The 18,483-nt window shown below is 42.8% G+C and overlaps 2 protein-coding genes and 1 long non-coding RNA gene across 9 annotated transcripts in view; 2 read left to right on the top strand and 1 right to left on the bottom strand.

Annotated features, from left to right (window-relative positions):
• Positions 1–327: 327 nt before the first annotated feature.
• Cbl (E3 ubiquitin-protein ligase CBL) overlaps positions 328–18,483 on the bottom strand; it is a 32,980-nt gene continuing 14,824 nt past the window's right edge. For 3 of the 6 annotated variants that reach the window (XM_025298583.1, XM_025298579.1, XM_025298580.1), the window contains 7 exons: positions 12,320–12,466; positions 11,913–12,185; positions 11,553–11,775; positions 11,169–11,333; positions 6,678–6,942; positions 4,991–5,617; positions 328–4,652 (listed from right to left, as the gene is read on the bottom strand). In XM_025298583.1, coding sequence (XP_025154368.1) covers positions 4,995–5,617; positions 6,678–6,942; positions 11,169–11,333; positions 11,553–11,775; positions 11,913–12,185; positions 12,320–12,466 — 1,696 coding nt within the window. In that variant the 3' untranslated portion in view covers positions 328–4,652; positions 4,991–4,994. The remainder of the gene's footprint in view (positions 4,653–4,990; positions 5,618–6,677; positions 6,943–11,168; positions 11,334–11,552; positions 11,776–11,912; positions 12,186–12,319; positions 12,467–18,483) is intronic. The other 3 variants (XM_025298582.1, XM_025298584.1, XM_025298581.1) reach the window with 2 other exon arrangements.
• On the top strand, positions 6,890–7,581 carry LOC105191069 (uncharacterized). The gene is made up of 2 exons (XR_850419.3): positions 6,890–7,024; positions 7,454–7,581. It is a non-coding gene; the product is annotated as an uncharacterized LOC105191069 (long non-coding RNA).
• On the top strand, positions 14,126–17,978 carry Gtpx1 (glutathione peroxidase-like 1). 2 transcript variants are annotated; one of them, XM_011154180.3, is made up of 6 exons: positions 14,141–14,286; positions 15,757–15,847; positions 16,641–16,740; positions 16,827–16,936; positions 17,021–17,112; positions 17,201–17,978. In XM_011154180.3, exons 2-6 carry the CDS (start codon positions 15,787–15,789, stop codon positions 17,414–17,416), a joined length of 579 nt encoding a protein of 192 aa, XP_011152482.1. In that variant the 5' UTR covers positions 14,141–14,286; positions 15,757–15,786; the 3' UTR covers positions 17,417–17,978. The 2 variants fall into 2 exon arrangements, with proteins under 2 accessions (XP_011152483.1, XP_011152482.1); XM_011154181.3 differs by lacking the exon at positions 15,757–15,847 and having other exon boundaries at positions 14,126–14,286.

Genomic DNA, 18,483 nt, shown 5'->3' on the forward strand with positions numbered 1-18,483 from the left:
AGATATGACCCAGTTTTATAGCAGCGCTTACAAACATATAGATATATAATGCATCAAAGACAGTAAAGAATAAAGACGATTACTCGGCAAAATGAGAATAAATCATTCTTGATAGAACTTTTCAATAAATCTGCTTAGTCCATTTTTGTCACGGTCCATCAAAACTTGCACTCACCCATATACAGGGTGTTTCAGACCATTTTTTTTTCGAGTGAAGAAGTGTTTGTTAATGTTAATAGTTTTGGGGGAATGTGAGACAAAGGACGTCTTCGTCAAGGTGGCACTTTGAACATCTGAAACCATCTTTTCATTTCCGAGTGATATTAATTTTTTTTTTTCAAGCAAAAAATGTTTCTTTCTAAAAGCTCCATCCAACGATACCCATATCGCCTCATGTTATTTAAAAATTTTAAACTGCCTTCGGTTTCCAGTATTTTCGGAAGTTTCCGCAAAAGTGAAAATACCAGAAACTTCGGATGGGCTCTTGTGATAAATATGTTTTCCCAACTTCCACCCCTTTTCACCCCTTTTCCACCCCTTTTCAAAATAAAAGGGGTGAACAGATGGTCTGAAACACCCTGTATATACATAGTACGTTTAGATGTATGTATGTTTCTTCGCCCGTGCCCGCGTATGTTACAACGTGATGAAAGGGGGTTAAAACGTCGCTAACGAATGTGACATCGGATAACGTTATCTCGCAATGCGTTTATCGGACAATCACATCGTAACCTTTGGTATAATCGCGAGGTAGGTAATTAATTCGTGCGACCGGCGCAACAGGTATCACGCGCAAAATGTGCACGGTCTTGTCGGAATCGATCCGCGCTCGCACGCTAATCGCCTTATCACTATGACGAACGACACATACTTCGTGAGCGTGGCACGCGAGAGAACCGTGGCCACCTTTGATCATCGTCGAACGTCACGAGAACACGCATGTTGCCGTCTAACTCGCCAGGTCATAGCCTTCCTTCGTTTCTTTCTTTTCCTTTTTCCTCACGCGTTTGAGCATCTACGAGGCATAAATTAACGTAAAGCGTAACATGTACAGCGTATCTCGACGGCGCTACTGTCGACTCAGCAGCGGCGATTGCAACGTCTCAACGAACTTGCGCGCAAATACGTTTCCCGTTATCGTCTTCGCGCTCGGACTCTTTTGCGCGCTATTTACTCGATACCGTTCTAGCTTCTCGATTTGATTCTCTCCGTGGCTATTTATCGTTAACACTCGCAACCGCTGGCCGCAAACGTTACTCGCACACGAACGTCAACTCGTGTCCTCGGTATCTCTCCAAGTGTTAATACGAAACTCGATCGCAGTTTCCTCCCTTGAATTCATCTGCGAACCTGAAATCGCAATCGGCGCGTACATACACTTTGAAGTATCACCGACGCTACAGAATCGTTCACTTCTCTGATCGGCGCAACGCGATATGAGAGCCGCGTGTTCACACGCACGAATCTAAGTAACACATTCGGTAGATACACTCAGCTAGTCTGTAAAAGTAGGTGCAGACTCGTGTCGTATCACCGTATCGTAATCGGCCAAGTGTGTGGACGAGACACTGTATCGCATCTGCGTATCAAGATGATACGCAGGAACGATACGACTATGATCGACTTGGATTCGGTATTGTTGGGTGGGTGCTCCGCTGCGGGGCGGAAACATCTATCAACCGAAAATACTTGTAGCGATAATTATGGCGATAATGATGATGAAGATATTCTATCTTCTTTCTGCACTGCTCAGCTGATCTTCCGGTGTCACGTGCAACTTCCTTCCGTGCATCATTTCTTTTCAATCTATTAAAATGATGGGGATCCGCTGGATTCCAAAACGTACTGTTTTGTTTATAAAAATCTATTCTATCACTTTCTCTTGTGATCATTCCATAGCATCAGCCATGACTGCCAGATACGAAGTGATACGACTGAATAAAACGAGAGATCCCATGTTGGCAAATCGATGCAGGATCTGGACAGGATAAGTCACGTCTACACTCATTGTATCCGTATCACGTATTACGTTTCTTTAATGTTCGTCGAAATATCGACCAGCCGATCGTAGTTATAGCGTGTCTACGTTCCTTTCTTTGATGTTTCGGCGAGAAACCGACTTCAAGTTGATCATAGTCGTTGATCGTGTCTGCGTATTTCCGGGATTGTCCCGGAATTCTTAAGCTTGTCCCGGAAAATCAGAATTTCAACAAAATCATAATCATAACATTCATGTTTCTAATTGGTACCAGAGAGAAACCTGAGAGCGGTTTATGACCGCGATTTATAGGGTCGAATTTTTCGATGTGCCACCTAAGAAAATTGATGTCAACTAAGCCATTCGCGTGGTAAAAAATACAATCGCACGATTTATGTCCAAACTTCTCTCTGCTGGCACGGAATTTATGCATTTGTTTGTTGCGAGTGCACAGCGGCATCCCATAGCCGTCTTGCCCCTCTATCTCTCAAATTTAACTAAAATTCTCTAACAACCTATTTTTCAACCGTCACCTAAAAAATGTCCCGGAAATAGTCATTTCACATCTGGCAACCCTACGTGCGAACCAAGACGTGTACTTGTGTTCAAGTGATATCAGTTGTATCAGTATCGCAATTGTACATGCTCTGAAGGCTGACCTCGTGTCTCGGCTCGGGTGGTCTCTCGAAACTAAGATCGGAAATCATGAGTGTAAAGCATAACAATTTTATACAATCTGAATCGTTATCGTGTTACTTTTATCCTTTCCGAGGTATATTCGCGCAATGTAATTACGCTAGTACTAATGTGGAGGACGTTACGTAATATACATTAAATAGCTATACATACATACACATATGTGTGTGTGTGTGTGTGCGCGTGCGTGTGTGTGTGTGTGTCTATATACAGAGCGGCCTCTTTTAAAAAAAATCCATCCAGCCGAATATTTTGAAAACTGAAACCGGCAGACAAAAATATTTCAGACCAAAATTGCATGGTTTTGAGGAGAATATAAGACAATGACGATAATTTAACCTCGGAAAGTGACATGAAGGTCACCTTTAATTTCTTAAACGGAATCTCGTATTCTTCACTGTGCGTTGACTGGCGTTTCCGAAAGCTCTCGACGTAAGCCACAAATATATGCAATGAAAAATAAGGGTTTAAGAAATTGAAGGTAATTTTCACGTCATCTTCAAGTGACTATCCAAGGTCAAATTATCGCCACCGTCTTATGTTCCTCGTAAAACCATGTAACTTTTGTGCAAAACATTTTTGCCTGCCGGTCTCACTTTTAAAAATATTCGAGTGGATGAATTAAAATAGGCCACCCCGTATATGACTATTCTATTTAACGTGAGAGAACAAGTTGTAGAACTGGAAATTACAAAATTAGATGCCAGGCATTTTTCGTCTACGTACTTTCGGTCTCGCGGTACTATATAACGTCATATATATTTATTATGTCCGTAAACGCAGTGTCTAACGAATCTCTGACGCGATGCCTACGTAGAGTATATCTTATTGAACAGATGTGTATACTTATTCGCGATACGAATGTCGACTCGGGTAAGATATTGTATTGCCTTTGCGGATTACGATGTCGTCATTTCTAGACGCGTCGGCGTGGGAATCGCGCGCGCTCGTTGTGTGTCGTGTGAGGTACGCTATAAAATATAAAATATGGAAAATTAGATGGCCGAAGACTTTCAAAGAGCGCTTTTTCTTCCGCTGCATCTTAAATTTGTGCGCGTAGCGTATACACACGTCTTTTCATTATACTCCATCTCTTTCTTCATTTTCGCCTCTTTCGCTTTCTCCCTTCCTCTCTTCCTTCCTCCCCCCCCCTCTCTCTCTCTCTCTCTGCCTCTCTTTCTCTTCCTCTCTCCGCATCATTGTGTTTCGTAGACGTACAAGCAAATTCTTCTTGTAAACGCGCCTTATCTTAAGTATATTGAGGAACGAAATGTAGTAATTAAAGCGAGAGAGGTACTAAAGACAAAAAAAAAGTATAGGGCTTACTACTAGTCGCTATATATAGCTCGCGGAGGAATACTTCGGCAGCCGTAAAATCACCTTTGGTCGGTCGTCGCCTTTTCTTTACTCAACACTGTCACTCGTGTTACTCGCATACACGTCGCAACGGAACGGCCAGTCTTCTTTGTACGTATCAAGAAACGAGAATACTTGGAATTTTTCCTTTACAATTCGCCCCGCAGACTCGCGCTACATCCTGAGAGAGAAATATCTACGCGAAATCTATACGACGAGGTCGATGGTGTGTTTGTTGGTTAGTGTGTACGTGTGTGTCTGTCCGATGGATATTTTCCCGGAACTTACTCCAAAGATTCTTCTTCTCTCTCGTTGGAAGCGTGCGTTCTGCACACTCTCTCCTGACTCTCCTTCGTTAGCATCTCCGTAGGCTCACCGCCCGCAAGTGGAATCGCCGCGATGCCACCTCCCCCGCTCGTCAATGTCTCTCAAAAATCAAAATTCAAAACTGTCGGGCACTGTCGAGTCTCCGGTACTGCACTGACGTGGTGAGACGCTCCGCGAGGACGCGCGATGTATCTGTGAACGCATTAGAGGTGGGACTTGCAGGATTCCGCGCGTGTTCCCTGTCAAAAGTACCGTCTGGCAGGTAAGGCCGGTCATGAGACCTCGGCATTTGGCCCTGCGGCAGATTTTATCGTATATATACATAAGTATAACGAGAAACTCATAACAACGTATCGCGCATGTGTTTCAACACGTTGACCGCCACGCTGATTTCCATTGATTATATCCCAACGCTCGACTCAAATTCGAATCGGCAAAGATGCGACGTCACAATGCAACTCGCTCCGTCAGCTTCTTCCTTTGGCTCCCTACCGTGGCCGTACTATCTAATTAACTTCGAAACGCGGTGTCATCATCGTAGCGCCGGTCACTGGTGACCACCGTAGCGCAGTCAACGTGTTCAATGATCTTCTGACAGACTCGTCGGTCTAATCGTTGCGATTCCCTTAGTACCTGGTCAGGAGGATTTCGTGGCGAATTCGTGCAGTATGTCGCAAGCCATCTCGAGGTCGTTCCTAGTGATACCGAGCGCCCTGATCACGGCGTCCTGCGTGAATCCGAGCGCCGTCAGTCTCGTGATGTGCTCAACGTTCACGTTCTCATACGCTGCGGGCTCCGGCTTGGTCACCGATCCGCTCACCGTGTCGCCTCTGCCCCTCATCAGAGCCGTCAAACGCGCTCTGTTCGCCTCCAGGTTGATGTTCTTCACGACGTGCTGTCTCGTGCCGGGGATCACGATCGTGTTCTCGTAATGGTGATCTTGTCGGGCACTCTCCTTGCCGGCCTTCGGTGGTCGTGGTGCCGACAAGGGCGGCGGCACCGGTGGCACGTTGTTGCTCGTGCCCGTCTGGTTCCCTGGCGTCGACGAGCTGGTCGCAGCAGCGCGACTCGGCTTCTCCGGCAACGTCGGCGGCTGCGGCTGCGGCTGCGGTTGCGGCGGCTGCGACGTGTTCGTGTGGTTCCCGTGGGAACGACGAGCGTGAGCTCTCACTGCTGCCGACGGCGCGGGCGGTATCGGCGGTACCACCGGCGATGGAGAAGACGCGCGATGCAGCATGTCGTACCTCGCCTCCGCGTTCACTGTGGATCGACAAAGACACTGTCGAAGCGGAACAGAGAGATAGCAACATTTGGGGCCGGTTCTTCCAGCTTCTTGCTAAGTTAACTGATAGTTAAGTCACATGTTTCTCTTTGTTCTTCCTTCAATTCAACCCTTTAACGCCCGACCGTTTTATAATAAGTGTTTTAAGAATAAAATTTGATTTCTTTTCAACTGAGACTATAAGTAGTGATAACCAAACAAAAAAATATCAGAATTTTATATTGGTTTTTTTTTATCATTCGTTTTTTGTTTATTGGTAAATATGACTTGGATCCTAAAAGCATATACGAAATGAGCAACCTATACAGAGAAAAATGAAGGGTAATCTATACGACATAACTCTCTGATAGTCAGCTTGACATTTTTGAGCTGAAACTTTACTATATTTGTGAGTGAAGTTCATCATTCAGAGGGTCAAGCTTACCATTTCAGAAGAATATCTTATAGATCGCCATTTAGATAGTCAATCGTCCCTTCATTTTTCGCCGCATAAAAAACTGTAGGTCACCAGGTTTCTACATACTTCACCAGGAATCTACATACAATCTATATGCCATTTTTTAGAAGAAGAATTCACCTTTACCTTAGTGCAGGTGCAAAGAAAACGAAAATATCTCCCTTTTTGACTAAGTTGTGGATTCTTAAGTGCGTTTCTGGTAACTATAGTTACCAGTTTAACAGCAGTTTAACAGTTTTATGTTAAAGGCTTAAACGAAGACACATATATGATTTAACTATCAGTTAATTTACCAAGGAGCGGGAAGGACAGACCTTTGATGCATTCAAAGCCTCGAATAATTTGACTTTGAACTTTCCAATTCCAATTCGAGCTTAATGCAACAAGATTCTGTACAGTTAGTATCAATGTACTTGATATATTTGAATGTTTGAATATTCATTCTTTGAATGTAACACCTGGAGAAATCTGAGCTTCGAATATAATTTATAGCAATATCACACAGGGAGCGCAGTCACTCGTCACGAGGAGCAAGCTCGAGTGAATTGCTTTCTGGAATGGATGATTAGACCTTTGATTACCTTTGTTATTCTGCGGCGTGTCGGCGTAATTCATTATTACCGCGGTGACCGTTGGCGGCGGCGGGGCGTTCTCCTTCGGCACTGTCAGGTGACGGCCGTTCTTAAGATGATTATTCGGTGTAGGTGAGGTTCTTCGAGGTGGCAACGGCGGACTCGGCAGGATCCTCCGCGGTGGGACCGGCGAATTCGTGGGACTAGAGTCGTCTTCCTCGTCCGAGTCGTCGCATATGAGACCGCAGTTGCCGTTGCACAGCGCCATTATGTCCTACAACATTCGGCAGGAAGAAGGGCACGGGTTAACGCTGTGTCTCGGCATACAACAAGATGGTACTCACGTCTGTTCGATCGTACGTACGCGTTGCAAAGTGTTAGACAATATAAATATCCGTACATACAGGATGACAAAATCATATAACTCGACGGTCCTAATTCTACTCCCGTTCCTCGCCGGTGAATGCGATCTACAAATTTGCTGTGCAAAGAGTAGTCTCACCTGGTCGTAATCGAGTTACATATTTATACAAGATGTTTAGGATCAGCTCATTGTTAACAGCGATCACCGAATGGGCGTTCGAGTTATGTGGTTTACCCTGTATCGCAAGATAAGATCGTGCGAGCGGAGAAGGAAGGAATATTTCAGCAGAGCACCCTCATGAGCACTCTATCAGATGCTCTTTCTCAAGGTCCTTTCTTCACCGCGCCGGAGTCACTCCTAATGCCGATCTTAAACCACCTCACGTTACCGCATCTCATTCACAAAGCGTCGATTCTTCCAGCAATTGTTAAATCAATCGTCAATTCAGAGCGAAGGGGTTGTTTATCGAAAAGTGTGAGAGGGCGAGACAAGCATGACGATCACGATGTTACACGGATTCCATGGAAAAAAAAAAAAAAAAGAAAAAAAGGAAAATGATAACTATACCACCTATTTTATATACTCGAAGAGAGATTACGCGCGAGACTGTCCTCCGCGAGAGAGACGGACCCTCCCGAATGGTTAAACGCTTCCTGAAGAGTTCCTCGAAGCGAATAAAGCGATGAATCGTCTGCTGCCCTTCCAAGCGTAGCGTTAAACTATACTTTGTACAGATGTTTTGCGTGTCACTTGTATGCCGTTTGACATTTCTCTGTATCTCGTTTTGATGAAGAAAACACAAAGACGCAATGAGGGATCTTTCACGTTTGTCGCACGTATTCAACGCAATCAATAGATCTGCCGAGTGATCGGAAAGTAACTCGGGGTATTCTTCTCGGGAATGCCATCGCTACGCTCTGATAAAGAATGAGCGAGAGAAACTCAAGCGAAACGAGAAGGTCGGTCGAGTGTCTTTCGTCGTCCTTCGTCCATAATATAAATCGCTGATCGAATCGAATCGAGTGCGAGTAACGTCAGTTAATTAATATGAGCGTAATTACAAAGCGTAAAAGCGGATGGTCATAATGCATGTTGTCACTTACCTGCACTTACTGGTGCTTATACGCGGTTTATACCATCCTTCAATCGGATATGTACATTACCGATTAGTTTGGATCATGCAGCGGGTAGAGTAATGTGGCCCCATAGTGCGTGGATAACGTTATGAAATAAAAGTAAACGATCATGCGAACGATATAATGAGGTAACACCTTGGTTCTCTCCCTCTCTCTCCCTCCCTCTCTCTCTCTCTCCCTCTCCCTCTCTCTCTCTCTCTCTCTCTCTCTCTCTCTCTTTCTCTCTCTCTCTCTCTCTCGTTTCGAGTTTCCCTGTTGCTGGAGCAACTGATGCGGAATCGTAGAGCAAAGCTAGAATCCAGCAAGAGGGGTATTGTATACACACATGAGCGTAACTCCCAGAGTGTAATGATAATACAATTTTATTAAAAAAAAAAAAAAGTATTACTCTCTCAAGTCCCTAGTATTTTACAATGAATAATATGCTAATATTCGCGCGGCAGACGTACGCTGGAATTACGTTCGCGTTGTGAAATTCCTTCCGTTCGACGCGGCGCACGTACGTGATATAAGAAGAAGCTCCGTTCCGGTTAGCGAAGCGCCGATTTGTCGTCGTTAATACGTCGAGCGTGCGTGTTGCGCAAACAGCTGAAAAAAACGCGCGGAACACTGTGTCGCGGGCACACTCGAGCGTGTTCCTCATCTCGTTTCTCACTGATTGCAGTGTATATATATATATATATTATATACATATATATATATTATATACATATATATATATATATAAACGGGGCGCCTTCGGAACGAGTTACGAAATTCGAAATATGTCGGTGAAGCTTACGAGGACTAAATTAAGTAGATCGACGATACGCCAATAATTGTGCTAAGAAATTGATCAATCGTTGCTTACACCGCATTAAGTTTAGTTGCACGTGCATGCATTATGCGTACAAAATTTTACACAGATGTTTCTTGCATATTAAAACGTACGTAGAATACCACAGTATTAAGACTCAGCGCAAGGTGTGCGTGCGTATGTGTTTGTATGTGTGTGTGTGTGTGTGTGTGTGTGTGTGTGTGTGTGTGTGTGTGTGTGTGAGTGTGTGTCTGTGTATGCGTGTGTATGCTGTCAAAATCCTCTGTCGAAAACCACGTTTCCTTTTTCCTCCCGACACGAAAAATACGGAATAAATAATAAATTAATATTTTAACGTAGGAGTGTGTGCAGGAAAAACGATGTCGCCAACGACAACGACGTTCCCGTGTCAATGATGTGACATTAACATGAAGTTACACATTCGTGCCTACCGCCAGCAGGTACACAATACATTCCAACGGGATACATAATGATTGCGCGAACGGTCTTTTCGATTATACGCTAAGTGCTAAAGTGCATGCTACTTTACTTGATCATCGCATGTTTTCCCTCTGTTTCTCTTTCCTCCCTCTCTCTTCCTCGTCTCTTGTATCGTGGTGAATGCTTAAAGCTACTTTTAGATTCTTAATTGTATAGAACGGTTTGATATAAAGTCTCTCCCTTCCTTCTCGATTTCGATATACAGATTATAACATATTATTTCACGATAAAATCGTCATTCGTTATCACAGTAAAGTCTGGAAATGCAAGTGTGATAGCGAATGTCCCAAGTGAGTCTTGTCGTTAAATAATAGTATAAGGAACGATACGAATATATGCAATTCAAGGTAAACCGTAACGTTAAGGACGATGTCGACGTCCGCAGCTACAGGTATGTTCTAAATAATGCATTTAGATTGCAAATTCCGATAATCGAAAAATACTCTCAGCTCTATCCAAATCTTACTTCTGTTCGCGTTCTGCGACCTATCGAGCAAGTAAAAATTATGAATGCGGTCTCAACAGTGCGTTATAATATATGACCGAAATTTTTCGTTTGGAGTTGCAGAGCGCTCTTTCCTCGTGTGCTTCGCATTGATTAGTTTTGAACACAAGCCACGCTATTTCATGTCATTGACTATAAATTATATATAATCATTTGCATAAATAAATATGTCTAATAATCTTCAGGCATCGAAAGTCTTTTGTATATGCACATACTTAGAAAAAGAAATAAAAATAAAAAGTAACGCTTTTAAATACGCATATGCACATGCATTATGAGATTTATGAGCCGAAAGAGAAAACTGATACTGTCGCGACGTCAGTGAGTGAACATACTGAACCCTTTTTTTGTTTACGAATAAATCGATAATGTTCCCTTGATCCGATTGATGATACCGCCTGATACATTTTTCAGCTGACAGATTAACACGTCAGAGTTCAACGGAAAAGAAAAAAAAAATGACAAAACTGATTGAAGGCTACATGACTGCTTATACGTGGTCATAATGACTCAGCGACCATCGGCCATACAATTAAGTCACCGACTTAGCTTCTAATGAAATGCAAGAGAAGCGAGTCTTACCTTGGCAGCCTTTGTATTATCGATGAAATTTGTAATTAAGCGATATTAACAATCTCTCAAACTTGTGTTAGTTGAAAAAAAAAAAGATAAATGCGCGGTAGATATGGCTGATCGATCGGTTGACGGTCGAATAATCATTAATCCATCGGCATGCTACGTCTGACTTTTTGCAAACGGAACATAAACGGAAAGAGACAACGAACTCGGCAGAGAATCATTTATATAGTCCACGTCTCCCTGTGCAATTTGGTCCCTTTTCTTTTTGTTTACACTTCCCCGAGGATAATTCTCGGAACTGATCGATCAACGTAAGTAGCTCTTTCGATATATTGCCTAAGAAAGATGTCTCTATATATACATACATATATATATATATATATATATATGTATATATAAAACGAAGAAGACTACCGCGTATACCCGCCACGAGGTGTGGCACAATCGAGACGGTAGACCTATGAAAATGACGTGACATGTATATACGACCGTACAACAAAACGCGAGATCTCATGTGAAATGTATGAGGCATTCTTGAGAATGAGGCATACTGCGGGGATGTTGTTATACATAGAACACATTTAATAATGAAGGTGGATGGCTATTCCTAGTCGGATACCTCGGTGTCAGGGTCGAGATCCCGCGTGGGGGTTGATGCGTTACTAGCGGACGCCGAATGCGCTCCGGGTCTATGCGTTCTTCGCGGATCAAACGGATCCACGACGATTTGCTCGGTGCCTTTAATCTCAGCTCGACAAAATGGACAACCCTGTCCTTCGGAATCCTGCAAAGCAGACAGATCATACGTACGTTAACATTAGACTAATGCGATGTCGCTTGCGCGCGCGTATATCGTACGTAAAATATGATGAACATTACAGGTCGAGCATTGAGCTCGACTGGTATCATTGTACGAAGGTTTGTCCAAGAATTGATCGCGCTCTGAATGAGAACGTAAATTACAAGCGTAAATACGAAATGTTAACACAAGATTATGTACTGCTACCTGCCAAGCTGTGAGACATGGAGTGCAGAGGAGGTGACCGCAAGGTTCTATCCTCACGTCCTTGTCGTGCTCGGCGCAGATTTTACACAGCTGGAATGTGCTACCCATTTCGCAGTATAATTCGTATTGCTCCGCTGTCACTTTTATGTGCTCCTCCGGCGTCGGTTGCACTGCCCATGTCAAGTCTGGATTTATATTCCTGCCGTCCGGGTATAAGTAGCTGCAAATCAAATTCTATCGTGTGTATCTTCGTACACGTGTACCAAGTGAATACACAACGTGTGGTGGGCAAGAGGACTAATAAGTTAGTGCCCGGGTAAATTGGCCTTAACGTGTTCTTATCGAAGATATACTCACAAGCCTTCCCGGTAACCGTCCAATAACGCTTGACATAGACTCTTGTTATGCGGTATCGTTTGGAGAATATCACCGTCAGACGTGACGTAGCCAATTGCCCATTGTCCCAGCCTCGTGCAGCTTAATCGAAATACGTAACTCCCGGGCTTGGTAATACAATATTTTTGTAAGCGCGCCTTCACCTCGTCGTACGTGAGGAAAGCCACGTAGCCAGGATGTGTCACAGCCAGTATTTTCCAGTTACGCAAGAGGGTCGACCATGGTTGAAACAATCTTGTGAAATCAGGAGATATTATTAGAACGCACATTGTGACACGTTATTGTCTCGATATTTTTTGACCGACAACGACGCACTCGGTGCATATTACACATAGCGGCGAGTAGAAAAATTGCGTCTGCACATTTACCTCGTAAATACATCGAATTCGAAGTTGGAGATGTAGTCATTGCACGTCAGATCTATCGTGGATTTCAGTGCCATCGCCTGTAGTCCTGAACTGATCGGATGTACTTGATTCAACTCTTGTCTGAACACCTTCCATGGTACCAACGTACTGAAAAAGAAATCATTAGGAAATCAAAGATTGCTACTTGTGTGTGATGTCGAAAGGTCTTCATTAGAAATCATGTCTGAATGTGCACATTGAGAATCCTTAAAAATTTTTCAAAAACAATTCTAATTCATCCGATGTAAAGATTATGTATGTGAAATTCGATTGAATATTTCATTTCATTTTAAACACAATCTTTGTGTGTCATATCATATCATATATTTTTACGCATGTGTATGTTAATAAATAATTAATAACCAATGGAGATCATGTGAATATTCAAGTATAACAATATTCTTCAATTTCATCGCTTTCTTTCTGCCTTCGCCAATAACCAACCGCATAATCAATCACCGTTGGATAGAACCGTGAACAACGTTAATAATGTTCTTTTGTGAAAATTAAAGCGACAAGTTGTGGGAAATTTTCATGTATATTTTCATAGCAGCCACTTTTCCAATTATATTGCGCCTGAAACCTCGAAACTATTCGATCCGCTATTGGAGCGCCACGACAAACACGAAGCAGTGATGCGTAATCAGGGGAAATAAAATTGCCTTTATTTTACTTTATTATATTGTATGTTAATATGACAGACAATATAATGCACTTCAAAATATAACACTATACGCGTTATCTTTCTTCGTGGAAGAAAGAAAAAGACGCGGAAAAAACTGCAAGAGAGCCCTAAGGGCAGGTTGTTCCAACTCCTTGGTAAGTGAATTAGTGGTAGTTAAATCATATATGTCTGTCTTCGTTTAAATTAAAGGAAAAAGAAAGATAAACACTATGATTTAACTTATCAGTTAACTCAACCTTTAACGCCTACTGATAACTATAGTTACCACAAACGCATTTAAGAATCCATAACTTAGTCAAAAAAGGAGGTATTTTCGTTTTCTTTATACCTGCAGTGTAAAGGTGGATTTTTCTTCTAAAAAATAGTATATAGATTGTATGTAGATTCGGTTTAGTCTGTTTTTAACTCAGTTTTAATGATAACATGTTTTGTCAAATTCCAAATAGGCATAGTTAGCATTGTTACTGATATCTAGAAGTGCATTATAAATGAATAGATTGATATCTGTTATAATTTTATACATTTGGAAGCTTTCTCAGATGCAAAATGTGAAATTAAAAGAATACAGAAATTCAAAATGGGTCGAATCCAATATGGTGGACACGAAATTACAGCTTTTTATGCGGCGAAAAATAACGGGACGATTGACTATCTAAATGGTGATCTATAAGATATTCTTCTGAAATAGTAAGCTTGACGCTCTGAATGATGAACTTCACTCACAAATACAGTAAAGTTGCAGCTCAAAAATGTCAAGCTGACTATCAGAGAGTTATGTCGTGTAGATATCCTTCGTTTTTCTCTGTATAAGTAGCTCATTTCGTATATGCTTTTAGGATCCAAGTCATATTTACCAATAAACAGAAAACGAACGATAAAAGAAGAACCAATATAAAATTCTGATATTTTTTTTTTGGTTATCACCACTTATAGTCTCAGTCCAAAAAAACTCAAATTTTATTCTTAAAACACTTATAAAAAAAAGTCGGGCGTTAAAGGGTTAAGAAACTGAAACATCCGGCCCTGGAAGCAGCTGTCCAGCTATACGTTAGCTCACGCATGCGCACGAAGGCTCCCGGCAGGATTTCTCATGGCAGCGCATCAGTAGCCACGGAGTTACTGCACATGCGCGTTGAAGACCATTATGTGACATGACTAGTTAGTACGAAGCAGCGACCAAGTGTCGACGTTTATATCGAGGTTCTTGCGGTGCGTCTTCGTCGTCAACACAGTCTTCAACAGGGTAAGATCTCTTTTTCTGTTCCGCCGGTAACACGCGAAACACGTGTAAAGTAGAACGAACGATCCAACGCGAACGGATGTTCTGCGACACGACGACGAAAGATGTTCCAAGATACGCTTCGGATATTCCGCAGTACTTTGCGACATCGATCTCACGAAGCGGATATTTCACCGACTGATCGGCGCGCCGGTCTGATCTCCAAAGGTTAGACCGGCGCACGGTAGATGGCTATCGATTGCGGAGTTCGCGCAATGCGCGACGTCGGCGTACTCGCACAGTATATTCCAGCGTTCATTGAGAGAGCTGCTTTAATTAACAGATATCGAGCGTACGTAGCGTCCGGCGGAAAAGATCACTCGTAAGTGATTGTACGCGCGGAGTCCCGCGTGCAAATCGCAACGTTTCCACGAGGAAAGTATGGCGATTAAGAATGTATGTGTCCGGTCATGGATCATCGTTAAAAACGAAAATAAATTAATTCATATTCGCTCGCACTAGGACGAAATTGGTGAGGATAAAATAACTTCTGAAAGCAAGGTTCAGGATTGACGTATGGAAAAAAATATGAAAAAAAAAAAAAGAAAAATTTGTGTTCGTTTTTGCTCTTCCTTCCGTTTAAAATATAAATTTCATGGCGCTACATGCCGTTTGCGGTTGACCTTAGAAACTTTTTATTTGCACGACACTCATCGATTTGCGCAGATCCGATAACACTCGACACCGAATTCGCCAGTCATGATGTTTCATTGACAATTCCGCCGCGCGTCGTCCATCCACGGTGGTCTCGCCGTTCTACGATTTGCTTATGCGTCTCCAAAGTGACTCCCCTGACAAATCGTATTCTCTCTCATCGTAACTAACTCTAACATTTTAAACTCGAAACTTAACTTTAACGACGAATTTTAATTTTGAAATTTGACACCCGAAATAAATCTCTATTTCCGCTGGCGTTGCAATCAAACGCTTCCGGTTTATAATCGCGTTTAAGTTTAAGAAAACTTGGCAGTCGATCGTGAGTCTTCTTCTCTAGCGCGAATTCGCGAAGAGCGGAAATTCGCTAACCGAAAGGCGAAAAGCAACTTTTCGCTTTTTCCCGCAAATTCTCGCTAGAACAAAAGGACTCACGATCGCCTCCTTGATTTCTATCAGTTCCGCCGATCTCGCGACAATCGGTCATCTTGATACTGTGACAATTGTAATCTTCTTCTACATGTTTCGGGAAAACTGAATATTTCATGCCGTTCGGAAGCCCACACACGATAGGCTATCTAATCGCTAAATTATTATCGCGAGCTGTGATAACAAAATGTAACGACTCATGTACGCTCTATGTATAAATGACACGAATGCTGGTGACACATCTGTGAAGGAAAAAAGAAGCGACCAGCTCTGGCTGGCGTGTCTCCTGAATTCTTCATGTTTCCGTAGTTTCACAAATCATACTATAGCACCGACTTCTTGCATCGACAGTTCCAGGAGCGGATTCGCGCTACGCCGGAAATGCTCGTTTTAAGATTCATCCTACCCATCGGCCTTGCACACGTAGTCCGAAATTTCGCAGGCACGTAATTTGGTGATCGTCGCAAAATATCTCCCGCCCCGTCACTCCCGTCAGCGATGAATGTTAAGCTACCGATCGCCATCGAAACGAAGCGCGAATTATTACTCGCCCGTGTAAGAAGGACGCGAATTCACGTCTGTGAATTAGCAATTAACGCGCGACGCGAAAATAGTTTCGCTCTCGCAATAAGAGCGATCAAGCGATCGCGGCATCGCGGCGATCGTTGAGGAAGAATTTTCCGGATGCCGTCTTGCTCGCAGTCGGCATCCTTCATCACCGCTCGTGCACAACGACGTTGCGATAATTTTGCTTGCATTATTCGACGCTTCGTGCTATTCCATGTTCCAAGGATCGCACTGGGCGTCACTTACACGCGACGTTTAATCAGTTCCCGCATGAAAAATTGAACTGCCGCTCGTTTCGAAGGCGATGGTCATGCATGATACATTAACACACGACTCTCGCAATAAGCATAAATCATAAATCGGAAATGTTGTTCCATGTTTGATATCGCAACGATAGGCGCGCTTGGGGATCGTCCGCTATTTTCTTTTTTTCTCCCTTGAACGTTCCCCGTATGTTCTCTTTTGCATCGCGATTATTAACGTAGAGACGTAGAAAACGAATTAACGGCATATCGCGAAGTAAATGTCCTTGCACGACACTCTATTCGCGAATTCACTGCTAAAAGACGCTAATCGAATTGACATTCGCGACTCGTCAAATTAATTACCTCTCCCAGCCGCGACGCGGCGTATCTCTCGACGAAATATTAACGATTGCAATCGCACAGTTGCAGCGGCAATGAGCGGAAACAAGGATTACAAATCGGCCACGTCGATCTACGACTTTACGGCCAACTCCATCAGGGGAGAGGAAGTCCCTTTGTCCAAGTGAGTATAAACCCGTGTCGTATCGCGAATGTGTCGCGCCTGTCACAAAAATGTCTGTTAACGACGTCTGTTACCGGGTCGGTCAGGTACAAAGGGCACGTGTGCTTGATCGTGAACGTCGCTTCGAAGTGCGGTCTTACAGCGACCAATTACAAAGAGCTGAACGAGCTGTACGACGAGTACGCCGAATCTAAAGGTTAATATTCGTGCGACGCGAAATTCGTCGTTGAGTTGTTTGAGCAACGGAACGATCCGGCATTTAAACTCTGTTATTCTACAGGATTGCGAATCTTGGCGTTCCCCTGCAACCAGTTTAACGGACAAGAGCCGGGAGACAGCGAAGAGATTTGCAGTTTCGCTGATCGCCACAAAGTGAATTTCTTCTCACATATATTATCGTTCTTTTTCCTCTGGAAGTGAAATAAGTTTGTAACGCACACATTTACCACATCTCTCGCAGGTGAAGTTCGACCTGTTCGAGAAGATAGACGTAAACGGGGATAAAACGCATCCGCTCTGGTCATATTTGAAGAAGGAGCAAGGCGGTTTACTGGGCAACTTCATAAAATGGAACTTCACCAAGTTCATCGTGGACAAAGATGGCAAGGTCGTCGAACGGCACGGCCCTAACGTAGATCCGCACAAGCTGAAAGGCTCCCTCGAAAAATACTTCTAAGCAGTTTCTTCTTTATATCACGTTTTTTTACGAGTATAATGGTCTATAACGTTTTGACTTGAAGTAAATTAGCGGTAGCATTGAGTAGTTGTTCAATACACTAAAGATATGGAAATTCTTTTCTTATACATTATATATTATATACGTATATACATACGTCAAATAATTTGAGATTATATTTTCAATAAAACAATACGGGTGATATATAATTCCGCATTGCCTAAGTAACTTGAAGTTGATATTAGTAAGTGTCTCGTCTTGTCTCGTCTCGACAAAGTCTGTCGAAATCACACTCACAATGAGGGGCAAATTTATCAGTTTCACGTAAACAATTGTGATTCTCATGAAGAATTTACTGTTTCTTTCTGTTTTGCATTTTATTCGCACTATAATTAATCTCGCCAATTATAACAATCTGTACTTGTGCAATTACGTTTATCTATTTTTTGCTGCGTACGCACGTAGTGTATACGTCATGTTTATGTGAAGACGTTAATGTACACAGAAATATCTCATACAACACAAGGTTACCCAGCACGATATAGTGTGGAGAGAAAAAAAATAATATGATGTAGAAAGGAAAGAAAAATAAAGTACACATAATCTATCGGATGCCTACGTTGCACAAGTTTCCTCTATGGATTCTTCGTACATCGTGAGCGAGAGATTTCAAGAAATATAATCTGTAGAAATACAACGAATCTCACACGCGATACGTGTCTATAGAAATTGTACGAGGAAAGTGCTTGCTCTGTCATGCTCACAGTCAACAACCAACAATAATCGCCTCACATTCGTATTATTTCCGACTTTAGAGTCTGTGTATTATCATCACACAACAGTGTGATCTTGCGAGATCACGCGTGTCTGAGACGTAGCTTCGCCCGCAATTGACTGCGCGCAATCAATCCGCCGCTGATACACCTTCGATATCAAGTGCGCAAATAATAAAACAATGATAAATTGCAAGCAAAAAGATGAAATAACAATCGTTGAATCGATTTAACTAACTACATATGCGACTATCGAAACATCCTCTGTATCAGCCTCGTCGAATCTCGCGAACA

Source organism: Harpegnathos saltator, unplaced genomic scaffold (assembly GCF_003227715.2).
Source record: "Harpegnathos saltator strain DR-91 unplaced genomic scaffold, Hsal_v8.6 scaffold225, whole genome shotgun sequence".
Lineage (NCBI taxonomy): Eukaryota > Metazoa > Arthropoda > Insecta > Hymenoptera > Formicidae > Harpegnathos > Harpegnathos saltator.